Source organism: Dendropsophus ebraccatus, chromosome 9, assembly GCF_027789765.1.
Source record: "Dendropsophus ebraccatus isolate aDenEbr1 chromosome 9, aDenEbr1.pat, whole genome shotgun sequence".
NCBI classification, from domain to species: Eukaryota; Metazoa; Chordata; class Amphibia; order Anura; family Hylidae; genus Dendropsophus; species Dendropsophus ebraccatus.
This window is the reverse complement of record NC_091462.1, coordinates 88,288,558-88,306,821: the sequence shown is the minus strand read 5'-3', so window position 1 is coordinate 88,306,821 and position 18,264 is coordinate 88,288,558. Positions and strand designations below refer to the sequence as shown.

Genomic DNA, 18,264 nt, shown 5'->3' with positions numbered 1-18,264 from the left:
TTTTCATCTATCCAGCACATTCTCCTCGGTTACTCAAGTCTCTTCCTAAACTACAAGGGGAAAAGGAAATGAAGACTAACATAACCGAGTAATAGGCCTTTATGGATTCCCCAAAGGGGGTTTCCATGATTTCAGATCTGTCATAAGATTCCACTACATTACATTAGAGCACATCAAGACTAACGTCTTCTATTGTGCGTGACCAAATCCTAGGACAAGCTCTGGAATAAGTCCAGGAGCCATCCCTAAAGAGAAACGCTGGGGAAAGTTTGTGAGCGGCAATGAAGTCATCCAATCTCACAATTAGCTGGGGCATACATAAAAATAGCCTCCACCTGTTTTACATTTTATGTACAAGGAGACTGGATTTAACCATTTCTACTACTGGGAGGTGACTGGCTGGATGCAAAGGTAAACTTCAATACAGAACTTTGTAAAAAAAAAAAAGTTGAAGAACAAATAACATTTCATATATACAAAGAAAGCAGATGCAAGCCTGGAAACAAACATACAATGTCTGGACACAACAGTGAAGATGACAGCAAAGTAAGCAGCCAATGGAAACGCAGACCAAGAGCGTGACTTGTAAGCATGGGTGTTCAAAAGCTATGGAAACTCATGCTTCTTTGCCCGGCGCTCTATCTTTTGGAATAGATCAAGGCAATGTCAGGTTCTTCAGCCAATGGCTTATTCCACAGTTAGAGGTGTAGGATAGCAATGGTGGACTCTCCAATTTACAGCATATTGCCTATGGTAAAGAGGACTCCAACTTAGAAGTCTACAGTCTCTTTTTAGCTTTATCTTCTTTTAGATGACAGGTCAGAGAGTTACAGTACTTATGTATCCATTATCCATGCCTTAACATCATTACAGAATAATGTCATTACAGATCATGTTATTAGAGGATATCATGGAGGAGAAAATTACATTATACACCTAAGAGTTTCTGTATGCAGCCCATCGGCCTGGCATCTCCACCACTCTGGACACTACCCGCCCTGAATGCTGAGAGAGTCCAGCTTTGCCACCATGTAAATCCAGCTTCTCCTCTGGCAGATGTCATCAGCCAAGTATTTGTATTACAGGAAGTATAGAAAGAAGAATCATAACTAATTTTCCCACTAAACAGTCCCATGGGTTGTATAGGCCAGAGATGGGGAACCTTCGGCCCTCCAGCTGTTGCAAAACTACAATTCCCATCATGCCTGGACAGCCAAAGCATCTAGGCATGATGGGAATTGTAGTTTTGCAATAGTTGGAGGGCCGAAGGTTCCCCATTCCTGGTATAGGCTGAGGAAACTGAATCCTTAAAGTGTCACTGTCGTGAAATTTATTTTTGCAGAAATTAATAGTCCAGGCGATTTTAAGAAAGTTATTAATTGGGTTTATTAGCCGTTTGAAGCTCTCCCCCCTGTCTTCATTGTTCTCCTATGGAGAGAGCTAAATAAAAAGACCAAAGCAGGACAACAAAGAGTTAATCTACAAATACCTCACCCTTTATCTCCTCTGACAGTCACCACTGACCTCTCTGAGCTCTGATTACAGGGTTCACCCAGCTCTGTGCCTGTAATCCTCTGTTATCTGCTTTTTGCTGTCGGCTAACTCCCTCGTTCCTCCTCCCCCCTCTCCCTAGAACAGACTGGGTACGTCTGATGCAACAAGTCACAATTTCCTGATTTTTTTTGTGCAGTGGATGGAAAAGGGGGGGGAGGGCAGCTGGAAAAAGGCTTTTTAAATGCAGATAATTAAACCCAATTACAAAGTTTCTTAAAATCGCCTGGACTATTGATTTCTGCAAAAAAAACAAACAAACAAACACGACAGTGTTAATTATATGGGTGTCTCACTAGGTACTGAGTAACAAAATGAGGCATGTAAGGGCTGTGGCGGTGGTGTTACTTAAACAGTGTTCCCCAACCTGTAGTTTCCCAGCTGCTGCAAACCTACAACGACCACAATGGGGAGTTGTAGTTTTGCATCAGCTGGATAGTCAGAAGTTAGAATTACATTGTCCTCATGGATTTCCAAGATAAGTGCTGGAGAATATGAGCTCATTACACAATATGGGGTCATATATAAAATCTATATACTATAGATGACAGCAGGATAGACTACTAGAGACACTGCAGTAAAATTAATCCTCTTCCATCTATTCTTTACCATAATGTTTGCTTGTAGCCAATACAAGTGACACTGTACATAACCCCTATGTAACTAAACTGGATAATGAGACAAAAAATAAATCTCCCTATCTATTGCAAACATATACATCAAGCCCATTAGCAAAAGCAATGCTAGCAAACCCAAGGGGCCTGGTCACCATAGGACAACTAATCTCTTTACTTTCTAAGGGATGTGTATTATATTGATTAACAATAATGTGCCGCTCCGATGGGCGTAAAGTAAGGCTAGGGCCATATACACACTTTCTGTAGTGAGATTTTCCCATTACAACTATATTGACAGCTGCAGACCCCACAGGAGTGCACTAAACTGCAATTTATCAATGTATTTCTTAGGACGGCAGCTGTAGCCCCATAGTTAAAATTGGACAATGTTGAAACCAAATGTCTATGTGTGGCCCAAAGAATGCTATGGTGGCCAATAGCCTGCAAAAGGACTGGAATTTGAGTGGCCAATTGCTATTTTAAAAAAATAAAAAATAAAAAAAATATGCAAAATTATAAAAATTCACTCCTATACTATGAGCATCTTTAAATAGGCTCCCATCAGGCTCCTGCACGGATTTGGGGGTGTATTATTTTTCTCCAGCTTTCAGTGCCAGGGCGGCCTGTGGAACATGACTGCTCAGTGTGGCGATCCAGCAGAGCGGTCCCATCCCCATGTTGTATGCCTGCCTAGCTAAGTATATATTATTTAATTCCATTTTACCCCTTTGTGCATTGTATTTGGCTTTATCACATAAGTAAATGATATCTCCTCACTTAGCTGTGGGGACTTATTTACTTTGGCGGATTATGACGCCTCTGCACTAAGTGTACCAGACACGGGGACAACACATCTATATACATAATAGACATCCAGACAAGTGGCAAAGGGTAATGATTTCCACAGAGAAATCAGTGGTATATTTCTACAGACAAAGTGGGATAGGGAAATAAAGAGGTAATGAGAAAAGCAGGGAGCCGAGCCTGTGGGCCTCATCTAGACATTTATACTTTCACTCTAAAGGAAATCTTTACCCAGAAGTGCCGAAACAGATGTCAGGAGAAAATACAGCTCTGCTCCCCAAACTACCGGACACCAGTCTAGTCACTGGAGACCAGTCACAGGTTTATCACTGTAGGATATAATGTACAGGAAGTAGGGGTCTATCACAGCTCTTCTCCTCTCCTGCTCTAATGAAAGCCTTTAGTTTCTAGAGTGGACTAGGACTAGAACTGGCCTGGGACACAGAGAAGCTGACTGGTTCGGCCATTTATGTCTTCTCGCAGTGAGAAATGTGCAGCGGATCCGGCCTGTGTGATTGTACCCTAAAACAGGATTACGGCTTTGTGCACAAGCATACATCTAAGTGGCATGGCCACGGTCAGATCCAGTCTTGGAAAGCTCTTTGAGAAAAGTTTTCTAAACTCTGGAGGGCAGGATCTGATGCCATTAGGTAAGGTGCTCAATGGGCTCCACATTATATTATTGGCCTATGTTCAATCCATACAGCTTAGTGTCAAAAACAGGAGGCAGAAAACCAGTGTAACACAACCTAAAGGGAAAGCGGTCACACCGAAGATGCGGTCTCATCCGCAGGCACCGTCTTTTAGAGGAAAATGGGATGAAAACATTGATATTCGTTTCTATAGGAAAAATATCAATAACACCTGGCTCAACCCACTGGACGCAAAATAATAATAATTAATAATAATAATAAAAATAAACTTTTGACACTAAAAGGGCTTTAATCGGCATCAATTTTATTTTTCTGTTTCAGTACATTTAATCTAACGTACGGGAAAAACTCGATCACATTTTTATGTACGTGGGGAAAAAAAAAACCCTGCAGTATAGCATACAGCTAAATAGTTTTTACCATGCGTTTTTTCCTCTTTTAATTTATACAGTTAGACAGTAAAAACACATAGTGAACCCAGCCCTATGAACATTGGACTGTGTTTTAGCGTGACGCGGGTCAATATAGGCAGCCATTTTTTGGAAACCATAAAATACCTCCTGTTTCATATGGGTCCATTAGTTCTTGTCATTTAATACATTTGTGAATATTGGTTCAGCCATAAAAATGTCAGCCTAGGTCACATGCGATTTATCCACTGATATGGTAAGTTCTGAAGAACACACAGTTGAGGCACAACAGGGAATATGTGCACTGGAAAGGTGGAGCAGTCAGCTATAGGAACCATAGCAATTTTCCAAAAGGCTTCGTATGGTGCTATACCAGATTCATAGAGTAAGCCTTTCAATCAGAGCTACAGTCTTTAAACCCATCCATTACAGTGACACAGCATCTCAGATCTTGTGTTTGCTGCACTGCTATTAGGAGTCTGTTTGATAATTGTGGACGAATCCCTCTGACAATCTAATATGAGGTTTGTCTGACTGTCACGGCTATGTCTGCTGGATCTCCATATGCTTTGCTCTAGTAGAGGTTTATTCTCCTCTTCTTGGCTGAGATAAGCATGCAAGTTGTGAAAATAAGACTTATGACAAGTTCTCTCCAAACCGCATCCATTTTCAGAGATGTTAGACTATGTTCACAGTTCACACTATCATCATGGCTTCTAGTCATACTCGTGATGGATCCAGTCACTAAGGGACCTTATTGGCTTTAAAGGGGAACTCCAGTGATCCCATTAAAATATAAAATGCACAAAAAAAACATAGGTGCACTGACCGATCCCGCAACTATTGTTTGACACCTTTCCCACTTGTCTACGTTGCTTCTAGCCCCAGACATAAATTAGAGAAAAAGAGAGATGAAAAAAACATTGTCTCCTTTCCCCTATACTGCTCTGGTGAGGCTGTCGTTTCCCACATACTTGGCCAAGTGGTCAATGGTGGATGGGGTTACAGATGAAGTGTTATTGCTTGACTGTCAAAAGAATAGACAGATCATGTGACCTCTTTCTTAGAAGGGAGGGGGAGGACATTGGAGTTGAGCCCGTGGACCAGAAAGGGAGGATATTCTGCGGCCTCAAGGTGTGAGTTAGTAAGGGCTGCAGACAAACAGCCCAATTCATGTAGAAGAACTATTACAAATAAGTTTAGATCACGGGTGGGAATCGAACAGGGTTAAATCTTTCTTAACCAGAGTTTCCCTTTAACATTTGTATAGGCAGGCCCTTTTTATTTCAGGTATCAATACTGTAAAAACAGTACAAGTCAAAGTGAACTAATATGTGACATAATATGAATACAATTTCATGAAAGATTATTGGAGAAAAAACAATCAACCTAATGCATGGATTTTTCTCCTGGAGGCCTCGGAGGGGCCCCATCCATCCTGTAGGTCACCAGCTGACCAGACAGTACAGCATAATAACTGTTCACTCCATCATGTAGATTATTGCTTTAATATAATTGGGTCTTTTTAATTAAATTCCATGCAAACAGACAAGTCGGGTCCTGAAATGAATCACCGCCATGGAAGCCAAGAATGAATAGGAGATGGATAACCTTCTGCACCGTTCTATCACCACTGAAGACCATCATAAAAACATCTCACAATCACAGAGACAATGTTTATTATAGCCCTGATTATATTGAGCCGTTTACTTAAAGAGGTATTACTATCTGATGAAGAGATGGAGTACCTCTAAGATATAAGCCATCTTTATAATCCAACCCCTGGAACCCACACTTATCTGGAGAATCTCCTAGTCATTCTTTCCCTATAAAGTGGTACCCCATCCACTCTCTGGTCAGGGGAACATCATATATTAGTGTACATAGGGCTGGGGGCAGTCCTCAGCACAGCCGGATGGCTGTAAAGAATGTGAAGAGGGGGCAGCACTAAGAGCCCTTAAAGGGAACCAATCACATTAAAAAGGGCTGTTAAGCTCAGGAAATGTGCTGATAGACCACTCAGCACACTTCCCATACATGTCCCTATATCCCCCATTCCTGCAAAGGAAAACTTATAAACTTACTTTCACAGATTGGTGCGCTGTATGGTAATAACCCGCAAGTAGTCATCTGGGCGTTTGGCTGTAGGAAGGTAGTCACAGTCCCCTGGGCGGTTCGGCAATCACGCTCTTCTGGACGTGAGGAGCACGATTCAAACTCGAGTAAAGCTGTGACATCCTCCAGAGGCGTGCCGTAGGGTCCGGCAGCGCGCCAACGTGGTCATCACGCCGCACATGCACAGTACAGCAAGTCCCATTCTGTGCTGTAAGTGGTGTGATGACAACGTTGGTCCGCCACCGGACGCTACGGCATGCCTCTGGAGGACGTCACAGCCTCACCGGAGTTTGAATCACACCCAGAGGGGTGTGATTACATTGCCAAACCGCCCAGGGGACCGTGGCTACCTTCCCACAGCCCAACGTCCAGATGACTACTTGGGGGATATTACCATACAGTGCGCCAGTCTGTAAAAGAAAGTTTATAAGTTTTTCTTTGCAGGAACGGGGGATATAGGGACATGTATGGGAAGTATGCGGAGTGGTCTATCAGCACATTTTCGGAGCTTAATAGCCATTTTTAACATGATTGGTTCCCTTTAATTCTCCCTTTAATTTTAACCAAGTGCTGGCATACCCTATCCATATCTTATCTACTTATAGGAAAGGAATACCTCTCTCAGTATGAATGAGATATTTGAGCATATGCAGTTGCAAATAATGTCTTAAAGGGGATCTTAACGTCAAACTGCTGGTGATATCAACATTATCTCATAAAGCAAGGAAAGATAATTTAGAAAGAAAAGATTCAGAACAACTTGGCACTTTTTGGCTGAAGTCCCTGTTCATTCTGAGTTTAGGAGTCCGGTGGGCGGATCATGCTTAGAGCAAGAGTGTCAAGGAGGCTGTGCTGAGCCTAATGATACATGCCTCCTCCCTCCCCCACCCCTCCCTGCTTTAACCGACTGAAGTACATGGTTCAGTGCTGGAATATGAGCTCTCTATGTTAAACAAGGCAGGGAGGGGTAGGGGAGGGAGGATGCATGCATTCTGTGGCTCAGCAAAGCCTCCTTGACGCTTTTGCAGCTTCTCTTGCTCTATAACAGGTCAGTAGATTATAAACCACATTTTCATGGTGACAGGCCCCCTTTAACATAAAATTTGAGCCACTTCTTAAGTGGTATCCTAATCATGCAAAGTTTAATAAAAAAACACTTTGCCACAGAGAAGCGGAAATCATGGCCGAATAATCCCACATCCATTAGAGATTGAGATGACAGACGGTGGATTAATCTGCGTATCTTTTACAGCAGCAAAGCCCACAAATCTGCTTTCCAGGTAAAATGTGAGATTACGAGAAAATGCAGGCCCCCGCTTTTACTACACTGCTTTACTCTAATCCTGGACCAAACCAACATATTGACAAACACACATAGTGTGGCTAGATTATAAAACCAGAGCGGCCACTGCATATATGCTATTCAATGCTGTTATAATAACCACCACCTAAACAGCCAACCAGATTATTGAAAGGGATTGTCGAGAGAGAAAAAAAAAAAGTCTGATGTATTATTTTTTTTTTTAAAGGAACACCCCTGTCCATCATAATTTTAAGTGAATGGGATCGAGCTGCAATACCAGATGCAACCAATGGACAGGTGTGGCACAGTGTTTGACAAGAAGCAGACCCAGTTTTCTAACCACTGATAGTCCCTCTTTCTGTTTGGAACTTGCTGGAGGCCTGAGGGGTCACTCACACGTCCGTACACAGATTGTTCTGCGGACTGGACCTGGGAGTTCCTAGTATCATGATTAATAATAATGTCGGGAACTCCTAAGCAGTTCGAAAGTTTGCGCTACTGTACTGAAACTGCTGCACAGAATTCTATGGATGTGTGAGTGACCCCTAAGGTCACAAACCTTACCAATGTGATCTTCCCACAGACTTATCAGAAGCTCATTGTTGCCTGGACTGATAGTAGTGGATGATCTCAATACTGCTCCATTTGTCTTTATGGACATTTGGAAAGTCTACAGGGACCTATATTGATTTTCAGAAGTGTTAAGTGAAGCAGGGAACTGGAAAGTAGTAGTGGCAATGTAAAATGTAACTCAATCCGACGGCTAATCTGCCTGTACAAAGCACAAGGCAGGCTGAGCATCACATGAATTATTCATCAGCATTTGGAGGACCACTTCTGCTAATTTCTACAAAAAAACCCAATCTCCATTGGGAATTTAGTGACCAGCAGGGTACGCATGGAAAGCAGCCACCACAAGGGCAAACATCACTCAGTGTAATGTCGAACAGCTTGGCCCGATGCACAGCATTACACTTGAAGGGAGAAGGAAGATGGCTTCTCCCCAATCTTCTGTCTCTCCTCATGCTAGCTCATCCATCGCTGTCCAGGCTTATATCAGAGCTGTTCATATCATTTTTGCACAATGAACTAATATTCCTTCTCTTCACTTGGTTCTGTCCCCTTGATAAATCTGCTCTTACATTAACAGAAATTAACAAAAAATGTGCAACACAATTGCACTGTGTGACCAGAGCATTACACAAGCTGTAACAAGCACTGATCAATAATATAGCACATGCCAATTCTTTGAGTAGAGAGCCGCAGAAAGCGGAGGCGCCCTATATATAACATTGAGACACTGAGGTAGGCAAGATTCCAAGCGGAGTCCGCGGCAGGGATTCCTCTTGGAATTTCCGCAGTGTGAACAGGTCGGAACACTATAAGGGTCCGTTCAGAATTTGTGTGGAATTTCAAGCCAAGTGTCTCACAGGAGTAAATAGATGGAAATTGTAAGTCTGATAGGGGTAACAAGAAAACAAGAAACAAACAAGAAAAAAAAAATACGCTGCTCAGAAGTTTTCATTTCACTACAGTAGTCTGATCTGATTGGTGAATGGGGGGGGGGGGGATTGGGGGGTTCAACATTTTCTTCTAGACATGCTTCTATAAAGAGGACCTGTAACCTTTAGATCTTTTTTCTTGATATGTCCTTCTACTCCTGAGATACGTGGGTTTATAGTTTGTCTAACAATTCAGTTAATAGATGGGCTTGGACTTGAAGAGGTTGTGGGGGGGGGGGCTGCATAGGAATGTGATATACATATACACATTCACACACACACATACACACACACTCTTTTCTCCTACGTCATGGTGTACTGTTGGTAAGTGCACTGAACAGGTCTTTACTGCCGTATGCTTAGGATTTACACAGTACACAAATATGTGGAGGAAGGAGTTACTGATGCACTGACTTAAGCAAGGTGCAGTGTAAGCAGAAATAAAGTATACAGCAGCATCACAGCAAGCACTGAACAGACTGCACTAATCTATATAATACACTACTATGGACCGCATGTGAGGGAGAAGGGGTTACTGTCTCAATGGAATTTTGCAAAATACTGTCAGAGCAGAAATGAAAGAAACAGCAGCACCACAGCAAGCGACGGATTGCAATAAGCCCTGCTGCTGTCCAGACCAAAGGGAAGCCTTTTCCTTGCATGGACAGTACTAATCCTCTGAAAGCTCGATTCCTAGGACTACGAAATAAAGGGAAGTTGTTTGAAAGGACGGTGACCACTTAAATCTTTCCAAAACTATCTGGTTATAGGTTTAAAAAAAAAAAAATATGAGGAAATGCTAAATCTTTTAATCCAACGCAAACTCAGACCAAATTTAGATCACATTAATATTCAATGTTGCAGACCACGAGCCAAGGCAATTTGACAACCTCTTGAACACTGGACCATAATTAAGAAAGGCAGGAGAGGTAAATCAAGGCTAAGAAATTGATGGCGGAACGATACACTTCAGATGAAGCTACCCTTTTAGTACACAAGACCTGCGAAGAACTTGGCCAAGAAAGTGGGGCTGCTCAACCTATTTGTTCCAAGACCAATAAATATGGGTAGGCACCTTCTATTTAAACACTGTGCAATGTAAGAATCAGAGAAGACATTGTAGATTTTTTTTTTTTTTGCAGACTGAGTTAAGTGATTGGGTTACGTGTTAACTCGCATTGTGCAATTGAAATGTTAGCATTAAGGATTTATGCTGAAATGTATTTACCAGACTCTAAATACACTGCAAATGGATACCCCTCTCCAGCACATAGTCATATTCTCCCCTCCAGGGGATCGTAGTCTGTGGCACTTTCCCTTCTTGAGAAATGAGCCCGAGTGCTACAGGCACTTTGCGGTTACAGAGATCTGTAGGCTGCAGTCTCAGGACCGCAGGCTTCCAAAGTGACTGCAGATCTCAGTAAAAGCACAAAATTAGTGACTGGTAAATGGCAATGCTGGTTAACCAATTCGTATTAGAAAATTGAAGCTTGGCAGAAGAATCAGGAAGATTTTTCCAACCAAAAAATAAAAAAAAAAATAATGCAAAAAAATGGTGATTATGGGGGAGGAAAACAAACAAAAAAAAAAGAGCGCAATTCCGTGATTATTTTTAAAATCTGCAAATTAAAATTTTGGTGGAAAAAGAACGAAAAAAGAAAAGTGAATGAATAACTAAAATTGTGCGGCTGGAAGCGTTTGTGTACGTACCTCCTAACGCAGAATAAGCAGAGACAGCCAGTCACAGAACAGAAAGGTGAAAGGTCATAGGCCATAAGGAAAACAAGAAGGCACATTTAAACCACTTATTTAAAATCATAGCCAAACCAAACCAATACAAACTCACAGATAATATGGAAAAAAATTAAAGAAGACACACAAAAATAATCACTGTTTGTAGATAAATGCATTCATATATAAGAAATCTTGTGGTAAACCATACCCATCAGCTTTGGCAATGAATAAGAGGACGCGTTCAGGAGAAGGCTGCCCGGCTTTGTGGAAAATGGTAAATTCCACCCCGCCATAACTGTACTAGGGACTAGTGTCATCACTTCTGTCCTAGGAGTCTTTGGCTCCAGCACTATAGTCATGTCATATAATGGCGGTGTACTGTTACAGGTCAATTTCAATGACTTGTCCTAAACACAACCTGGACTGACTGGAATCCCAGGTAAAGGTTAGGAGGACCTCTATTTGCGTTGTATTCAGATTTAGATGTGACCATAGCTGTTTCTGCCAAGTGACTGATGGAAAACCAGTGGTTAGGTACATATACATGTGAGCATCTCAATGGCACCTTGAAATTGCTTATTTAGCTACATTACAATTGGTCATTTTTGAATAAAAACACTTTCTCCATCCACGGAACAGCTGTATTTTGGCCCATCACATACTTCAAGACATGCTAAACGTCAAAATCAAGAAAAGGATACTGACTGTATTTGAGGAGAGCATTATAAAAGACGTATGGAGGCCATTCATGCTCCACTGGGAATTCTACCAATAAAACCGATAAAAGAAAAAAATCCCACTTACCTGGTAGTTAGTCTGCAAGATTTTCTGTAAACTACTGAAACAAATAGTTTTATGGTAAACTGGCAGAGAGTAGACAATTGCTACACGGCCCTCTCCATCAGGTCCCAAGTGGAGAAATGGTAACTAGGGGTAGGGCAACTTATACCCACCTCCTTTCCTAAATTTGAGGTATGTCACATATAAAATTGAACTTGAGACAAAAACAGACCAAAAAAAGGAGTTTCTTTTTGGCCTAAATTTTACTTTAATACCTTGAAGATAGATATTATTTACTAAAGCTATCAAACAGAGGATCAGATCAGGCAGTCTCTCTGTCTGTGTTTACTTTTTGGTGACCTTAGGATAAGGCCCTGTGGGCAGCCACAAGCTCTAGTACATCCGATCTTAGTTGTGGCTACAGCTTTAACTTTTTCCCCCAATCAAAACATGTCGGAGAATGCAGTGTGAGGGATTTTAGCAGAGACTTCTCAATAGCATGTGGGGAAAAAAGGAAGCCACATCTAAGAAAGTGTGGCTTTATATAAAGCAGCTACTCACAGACATACATGGTAGGCTGTTCAAAAAATTTCCATCAGTGAAGATAGTTGAGACCCCATCTGTATTAGCTTTTTATGTATTAAAAAAAAAATAATAAACCAATTGAGGACACCATGTGACAAGTAACTCAGAGGTCATGACTACATGATACCACAGCTGGAAAAACTTCTCGGAAGGACCAATAATAGTCCTCATTTCAAGCCATGGTCCATTACAGACACTTAAAGGGGAACTACCAGCAGGTTAGACAAATCTCACCTGCTGATATGTCCCTATTGCACAGGAGACACCGAGGAGGAATGTATGTCTCTTGCACTGTTTCGGTGCAGTTAGTCGTAATCCCCACGGTCCAGTGAGACAGTTAGAAGCACTTGGAGGGCATTGAGGAGCACTGCCTGCCCTCGTAGCGCTGATCCGTGCAATGGGTGGGGGTGGCAGTGCTTCTAGTTCCCTAATGCTCCTAATGGTCTCACCGGACCGTGGGGAACATGACTAACTGCACCAAGGAGGAAGGCAAGAGACATTTTACATAGTAAATAATCAATCACAGGTTATGCTAGAACCTTTAATTCTCAGCTCCTCCTGCTCTATAGAATGCATATTTAGCCATGACAGGCTTCCCTTAATAGCAAGCTAGGCATTTAGTCTGAACATCAATACTGGCATATACTTTGCCAACTTAAACTACTTTGATGGAGAGTTCGGGCATTATAACATTTTCACACACACAAAAAAAAAAAAAAGTTATAGAAAATTTAGTTCCTCACAGCAGATCCTTTTGACCAAGGCCGGAGTCATATGATCTAATATAGGTGCCTGACTAAGGGACCCTATGATCAGTATGATGCTGTCAGTCCAGGTCACTGGTTTGGGCTATGATTTGCATACATTACTAGGGCGCAAAGATGTATCTGCAATATGTTTGTGCAAATCCAGTCCAATAGGGAAATGCTGTTAAGCCTGGTAGTAGCCGAAGTTTTAGTGTCCAACCACATATGACTGGCTATTATAGATTACTCTATGGTAGATGTAACCAGTATATGGATAAAAGGCATTAGCATTCTAGAGGAGTGCCTGAAGGTTCACATAATGATAAAAAATACCAACAAAGCTCTTCAGATTTAGGCCGTGAGCTGAAAAGCAACTTGAATTATTAAGCATCTGATATGCAGAGCTCTCCTTTGAAGATAGCTTCATTATAAGAGCGATAACTTAAGATAGCGTGCAAAAATATAATGTAACCCCAGGGGTTCTGTATACGGATTACAGAAAACATACTGTATATACACAGTACTATTTTTAGATTTCCCTCATTGTACAGGGCATTAGAAAACCTGACATTAAATTTACAGCCATTGCTAATTTTCAATTCTTTAGGCTGTCACAGTATATACATTTGCCCACTAGAGAATACAGTCTGTTACTGACTGGCATGACATAAGAGTCCATGGCCAGAATATTGGAAAGGCAAAGATACAAAAACAATAGGAAAGGTTGGTCGAGAATAATCTTGCAGCAAAGATGACCCACTCAGGTAATAGACAGAAGAGATCCCTCTTCAGGCTGGTAGCACACAAACAATTCACTTAAAGGGGTTATCCAGCATTAGAAAAACATGGACACTTTCTTCCAGAAACAGCAGGACTCTGGTTTGCAGTTATTGTCATTCACTTCAATGGAACTGGGCTACAAAAGCCCACCCAAACTGGAAACAAGAGTGATGCTGTCTCTGGAAGAGAGTTTTTCTAATGTGTGATAACCCCTTTAAGGGTTCTCAGTTCAACCCGTGCAGGTGAGATAACTCCTGGCACTAAAGACACTAGCAGAACTCACATCTTAAGTTCTGCAGAGAGTGGCAGGAGGAGTCGGTATGGCTCCCACCACAGCCCTGCCCATCATCTCATTACCTGCAAAAACCATGTGCCCCAAGTGTAACCCCAAATGCAAAAACACTGGTAATTGGAATGGATGGGGGTACAGAGTAGGGAAATCTCCTGCCAAAACAGAGTTTTCCAGTTAACAGGTAGAGACGGTAAAATGTTGTGTAACATTTTGTGAGATGAACCAATATTCACAAAGCTGAAGCCTATACATTTTAGAATAAAAATGGAAAAATAAGTTTGTGTTAGAATACTGAGGAATGGGTCAGGCCATTTGCTGCTCACTCCAACAGATAGATACAGATGCCTAAGAAAGCAACAACACATCGCCCAGGTTTCTCTACACCCAATCTTAGTAGCTTTCTTATACTTGCTGCGATTTTCTCCCTTCAAAGAGAGCACATGGTCTTAAAAGGGAACCAGTCAGCAAAATTGTACTAATATGGTTCCCTTAAGCACAGTACAGATCTACTGTGCAGCTCGTGGAGCATACCAGCAGTAGCCTTATAAAGGTGAAATTATTTTTTTTATTCTGGCGTGCAAGGCCGGGAGAGGGGTGGCAACTAGTCATTGGGGCAGGAAACCACCTGGGACTGGTCACGGCTCTTTGCCTGTCAGTATGCTCTGCAGGGAAGATTGACAGGCAGAGAGACCCATTAGTGGTCTCTCTGCCTGTCAATCATTCCTGCACTGCGTGCTAATAGGCAGACAGCTGTGACTAGTCATGGGCAGCTCAGACGACTAGCTGCAGCCCCTGGCACAGCATAATAAAACATTTTTCCCCTTTGTAAAGCTACCGCGGCAGCTGGTGTGCACCGTGAGCTGCACAGTAGCTCTATACTTAATGGGTATGGGTCTCTCCCAACCATCCACCGGTGGATGATGTTGGAAAATCACTGCCTGACTCCTTTGTTCTCGGAGTGATAAGCCGCAGCCAGAAGAGGTGTAGGTGAAGGGGTATGGTCACCTTTACTGTTTACTGCCATTCCTCAATTATACTAGAAATTTATGAATACTTTGACAAGTGGGTGTTACTAGTAGGGTTTGTCCCTGCAGAGTCTCAAGTTGTCTAATCATTGCTGTTAGACTCAGAATGGGTAAAGACAAGGAAATTGGTAACACCCAGTTGTCAATTTATTTAATAAAAGTGTAGGAGAAAGAACAGAGGAATGGCCCAACAGAGTTCCATAAATGTTATCAGGAAATAAAATATTTAACAAAACATGTCAGGGGCAGTGGCAAGTCTGACACTCATTTCATGACAATGGCAACCAAGGTCCATTCAGAGTTCTGTGCAAAAAAAAAGAATACGGTACCAATTTAACAGTACATGGCATCCTATGACTATTAAATGGTGTTTAAGTAGTACCAGTCAGAGGAATATTCAGCTTGCATTCACCCTCCCCAATATCACCATTAACAAGCACATTTGCCCCCATAACCCGGAGGGACAAACTAGAGAGGCCAGATAACCAAGGGGGTCTGGTAACTCTCGTTTACCCACAATCCATGTAATCTTCTAATGGTCTGCCTCTAAATCTACAGGATCATTAACCTATGCAAGCTGTGTGCAGTGAACATGTGATAGAACAGCCCTGCCCTAGGCACAAATGAGTGGGAAAAAAAATAATAATAACTAATCACGTAATGACAAATTTATAAGAAAATGCAAAGCAAATGTGTCAATGTAAGGGTCTCTGACAGGTCAGCTGGCAATATCAGGGACTCGGACAAGCCCCTCCTTCTGACTAGTACATTTTAAGGTAAATAACATAAAAAAAAAAAAATAAATGAACAGGAATCGGCAAGACTGACAAGGCTGATGGATTATATGAGAGGAACATAATAAACAAGTTACCTAACCCTGGTAAGGAAAGTAACACTTGTTTATTACGTTCCCGCCACCCGTCTGCTGAGAAATTTTAAAACTCACCGGACTTTAAGATAGATAAACTCTTTCCCTGGGGAATCGGTATTTCCAGAGGTGTCTAACAACAGCTTATCCTGGAGAGTAAGCATGTACGCTTGGCCAAAGCATGCACGTTTACAGGGTACTTATTATAAGGACAGCTTTAGGAACAACAAAAGCATAAACACAAAGTCCAAATGGCAGTGTTGCGATCTAGAAATAAATGAATAAAAACACTAACCAGATATGACCCTAAAAAGAAGTCTGCACTGTAAAGAATAAGAGCTCTTCTATGTAATTGTATTCAACAATTCCCAGGGATAACTGTACAGCACTGTAACAGTGGCTTTCCACACAAAGCACATACTCATAGCTTTGTATAGAAAAATTCTTATATATCTAGAAGATTGCTGATTTACTATGTCTGTTCTCTCCAGAACATAACCCGCATGCCCCTTTGTGCCGCCACCTGGCTTATTAAGCTACAATATATGATTTCTACAATGACCATAACAGTGCTGCAGATGTTGTACTGCACACATTGCTGGTCAAGTCCCACAATACCCGCACAGCTTCTACTACACTCCACCTTAATCCTTCCAGCTTTCTATTTTTGTCCTGTTATCTAGCGCCTCCTCTTCAGCCGGTCTTCCCAACTCCCAGGGCTGCTGACCCTACTTTCTTCCAGGAGTTATAGTGCTGCTCAAAGCACCCGGTGAGCAGTTCAGCTCAAAGCCGCCAGCTCAGGATCCGTGCGTTTGGCACTAGAAGGAAGGGGTCATGTCGGAGGGTTGCTACTCCAGAGTATGTGATATTGCACTGTGCTGATGCAAATCAAATTGCTGAGCTCTGCTACCATGGCTTGGAATGTAATGAGCTGAAATAATTATCGAGCAGCTTAGCAATGCATGGATTGTCTGCCTCCAAATTCGCTTCAATTAACTGAACAATCTCCAGATGGAAAGGAATCTTCTACTCTGGGGGGGGGGGGGGGGGGAGAAGGCTGGGAGGGTACAGTTCAATATTCTAAATAAAAGTCTAATCGCGAATCAATAAAAAGATAAGCATACGCCATCTAATGCTTATCTAAGTCTAACAGATTAGTGACGAGAAAAATAAACCATCAATAATACACTTAAACATAAAAGATTACATGTAAAAAAAAAAAATTTTAATAAAAAGTAGGCCTGTCAATAATATGTGCGTTCAACAAACAGGTAAGAATATAATCTGACGGAATAAAATATTACAGACATGAATTCATAGAAGTAATAACGTCCCCAAAACAAATGGCAATAATAATAATAGTAGCTTAAATATAAGATGATATAATAAAACTCTGATAGTGACTTCACTTCGCCTGACATTCCCCCAGGCTTACACAGAGTATTAGGTATTCTTGTTAGCTGGTTAGGGGCTAAGGTAGGTTTCAAAGGCTCGACTAAAAAGTCTTGGAGGCAACAGTGGAGAAATCAATCCATATGTATATTATGAGTCAACTAACCTAACTTCAAGAGCCAGCCTTCTCTGTCGGGGTTGAAGAACGTGTGTGTTAAGTCGTTCCCATCGTCCTCTGGGATCTTGAAGGGCTCGTTCTTAATACTCTCATACAAATTCTGGAGAAGGAAGAAATACGATGTGTCATGTACAAGAGACATATGGATGGAATATACAATTATTTTTGTATGTAAAACAGTAACATTTTCCCTGTTTGCAGCAAAACAAGGAAAAAAAGAAGGAGTCTTGTTCACCGGCAGGAAACTGCACAGCTGTGCGCTTTGTATTGTGAGCAGGCGTTGGTAAATCCATAGGGATAATGGATGGGGTCTAAGTCTATCCTGCTATCCACATCCTTTTTCAATTTTCAGCTCATCTGCAGCTTCTTGTGTGGAAGGTACTGACTCGGTATAAGGCTATGTTAACAGTTTTTCAGTTGATTTTTTTTATTTTTTTTTTCCTGCTTTGCTGCTGCAGTAATAGAACACAGAAGCCAGATGTGAGGGGGATTTTATAAAAGCTTGTTCACATTAGTTTAGGGCCCCCCAGCAACATCTGAGAGTTAGGGTCCGATTACACAAAAAGATTATCTGCCGTACTTGGCCGATTACCAGCCGTTCCGGAAAAAAATCGTTTTGCGCAATAGTTCATGTTGAAAGGCAATGATCAGCCAACATGCACAATGTCGGCTGACTGTTGTCTTTTAGCATTTTCTCTAATTCCGATCTAAAACCCCTGTCTGCTGGCCGTCACTCCATGTAATAGGAAAGGCGGCAGCACATGTCTGTGCATGCAATAGCACAGACTGCGAGTGGGGAACGAGAAGGAAGCGAGCGCTAACCTGACTGGGTCGAAGTTCACTTCCTCCTCAATATCAGGCTGTGTAATAGGTCCCTTAATAAATGTTTCCCTATAGATTTAAGTTATAAGGGACCTTAAACCATCACA

The 18,264-nt window shown here is 41.8% G+C and overlaps 1 protein-coding gene across 1 annotated transcript in view; it reads right to left on the bottom strand.

Moving 5' to 3' along the window:
• The window catches only part of CYTH3 (cytohesin 3), an 84,746-nt gene that overhangs the window by 9,220 nt on the left and 57,262 nt on the right, over window positions 1-18,264 (bottom strand). Inside the window, exon 9 of the mRNA XM_069983779.1 lies at window positions 17,324-17,435. Coding sequence (XP_069839880.1) covers window positions 17,324-17,435 — 112 coding nt within the window. The remainder of the gene's footprint in view (window positions 1-17,323; window positions 17,436-18,264) is intronic.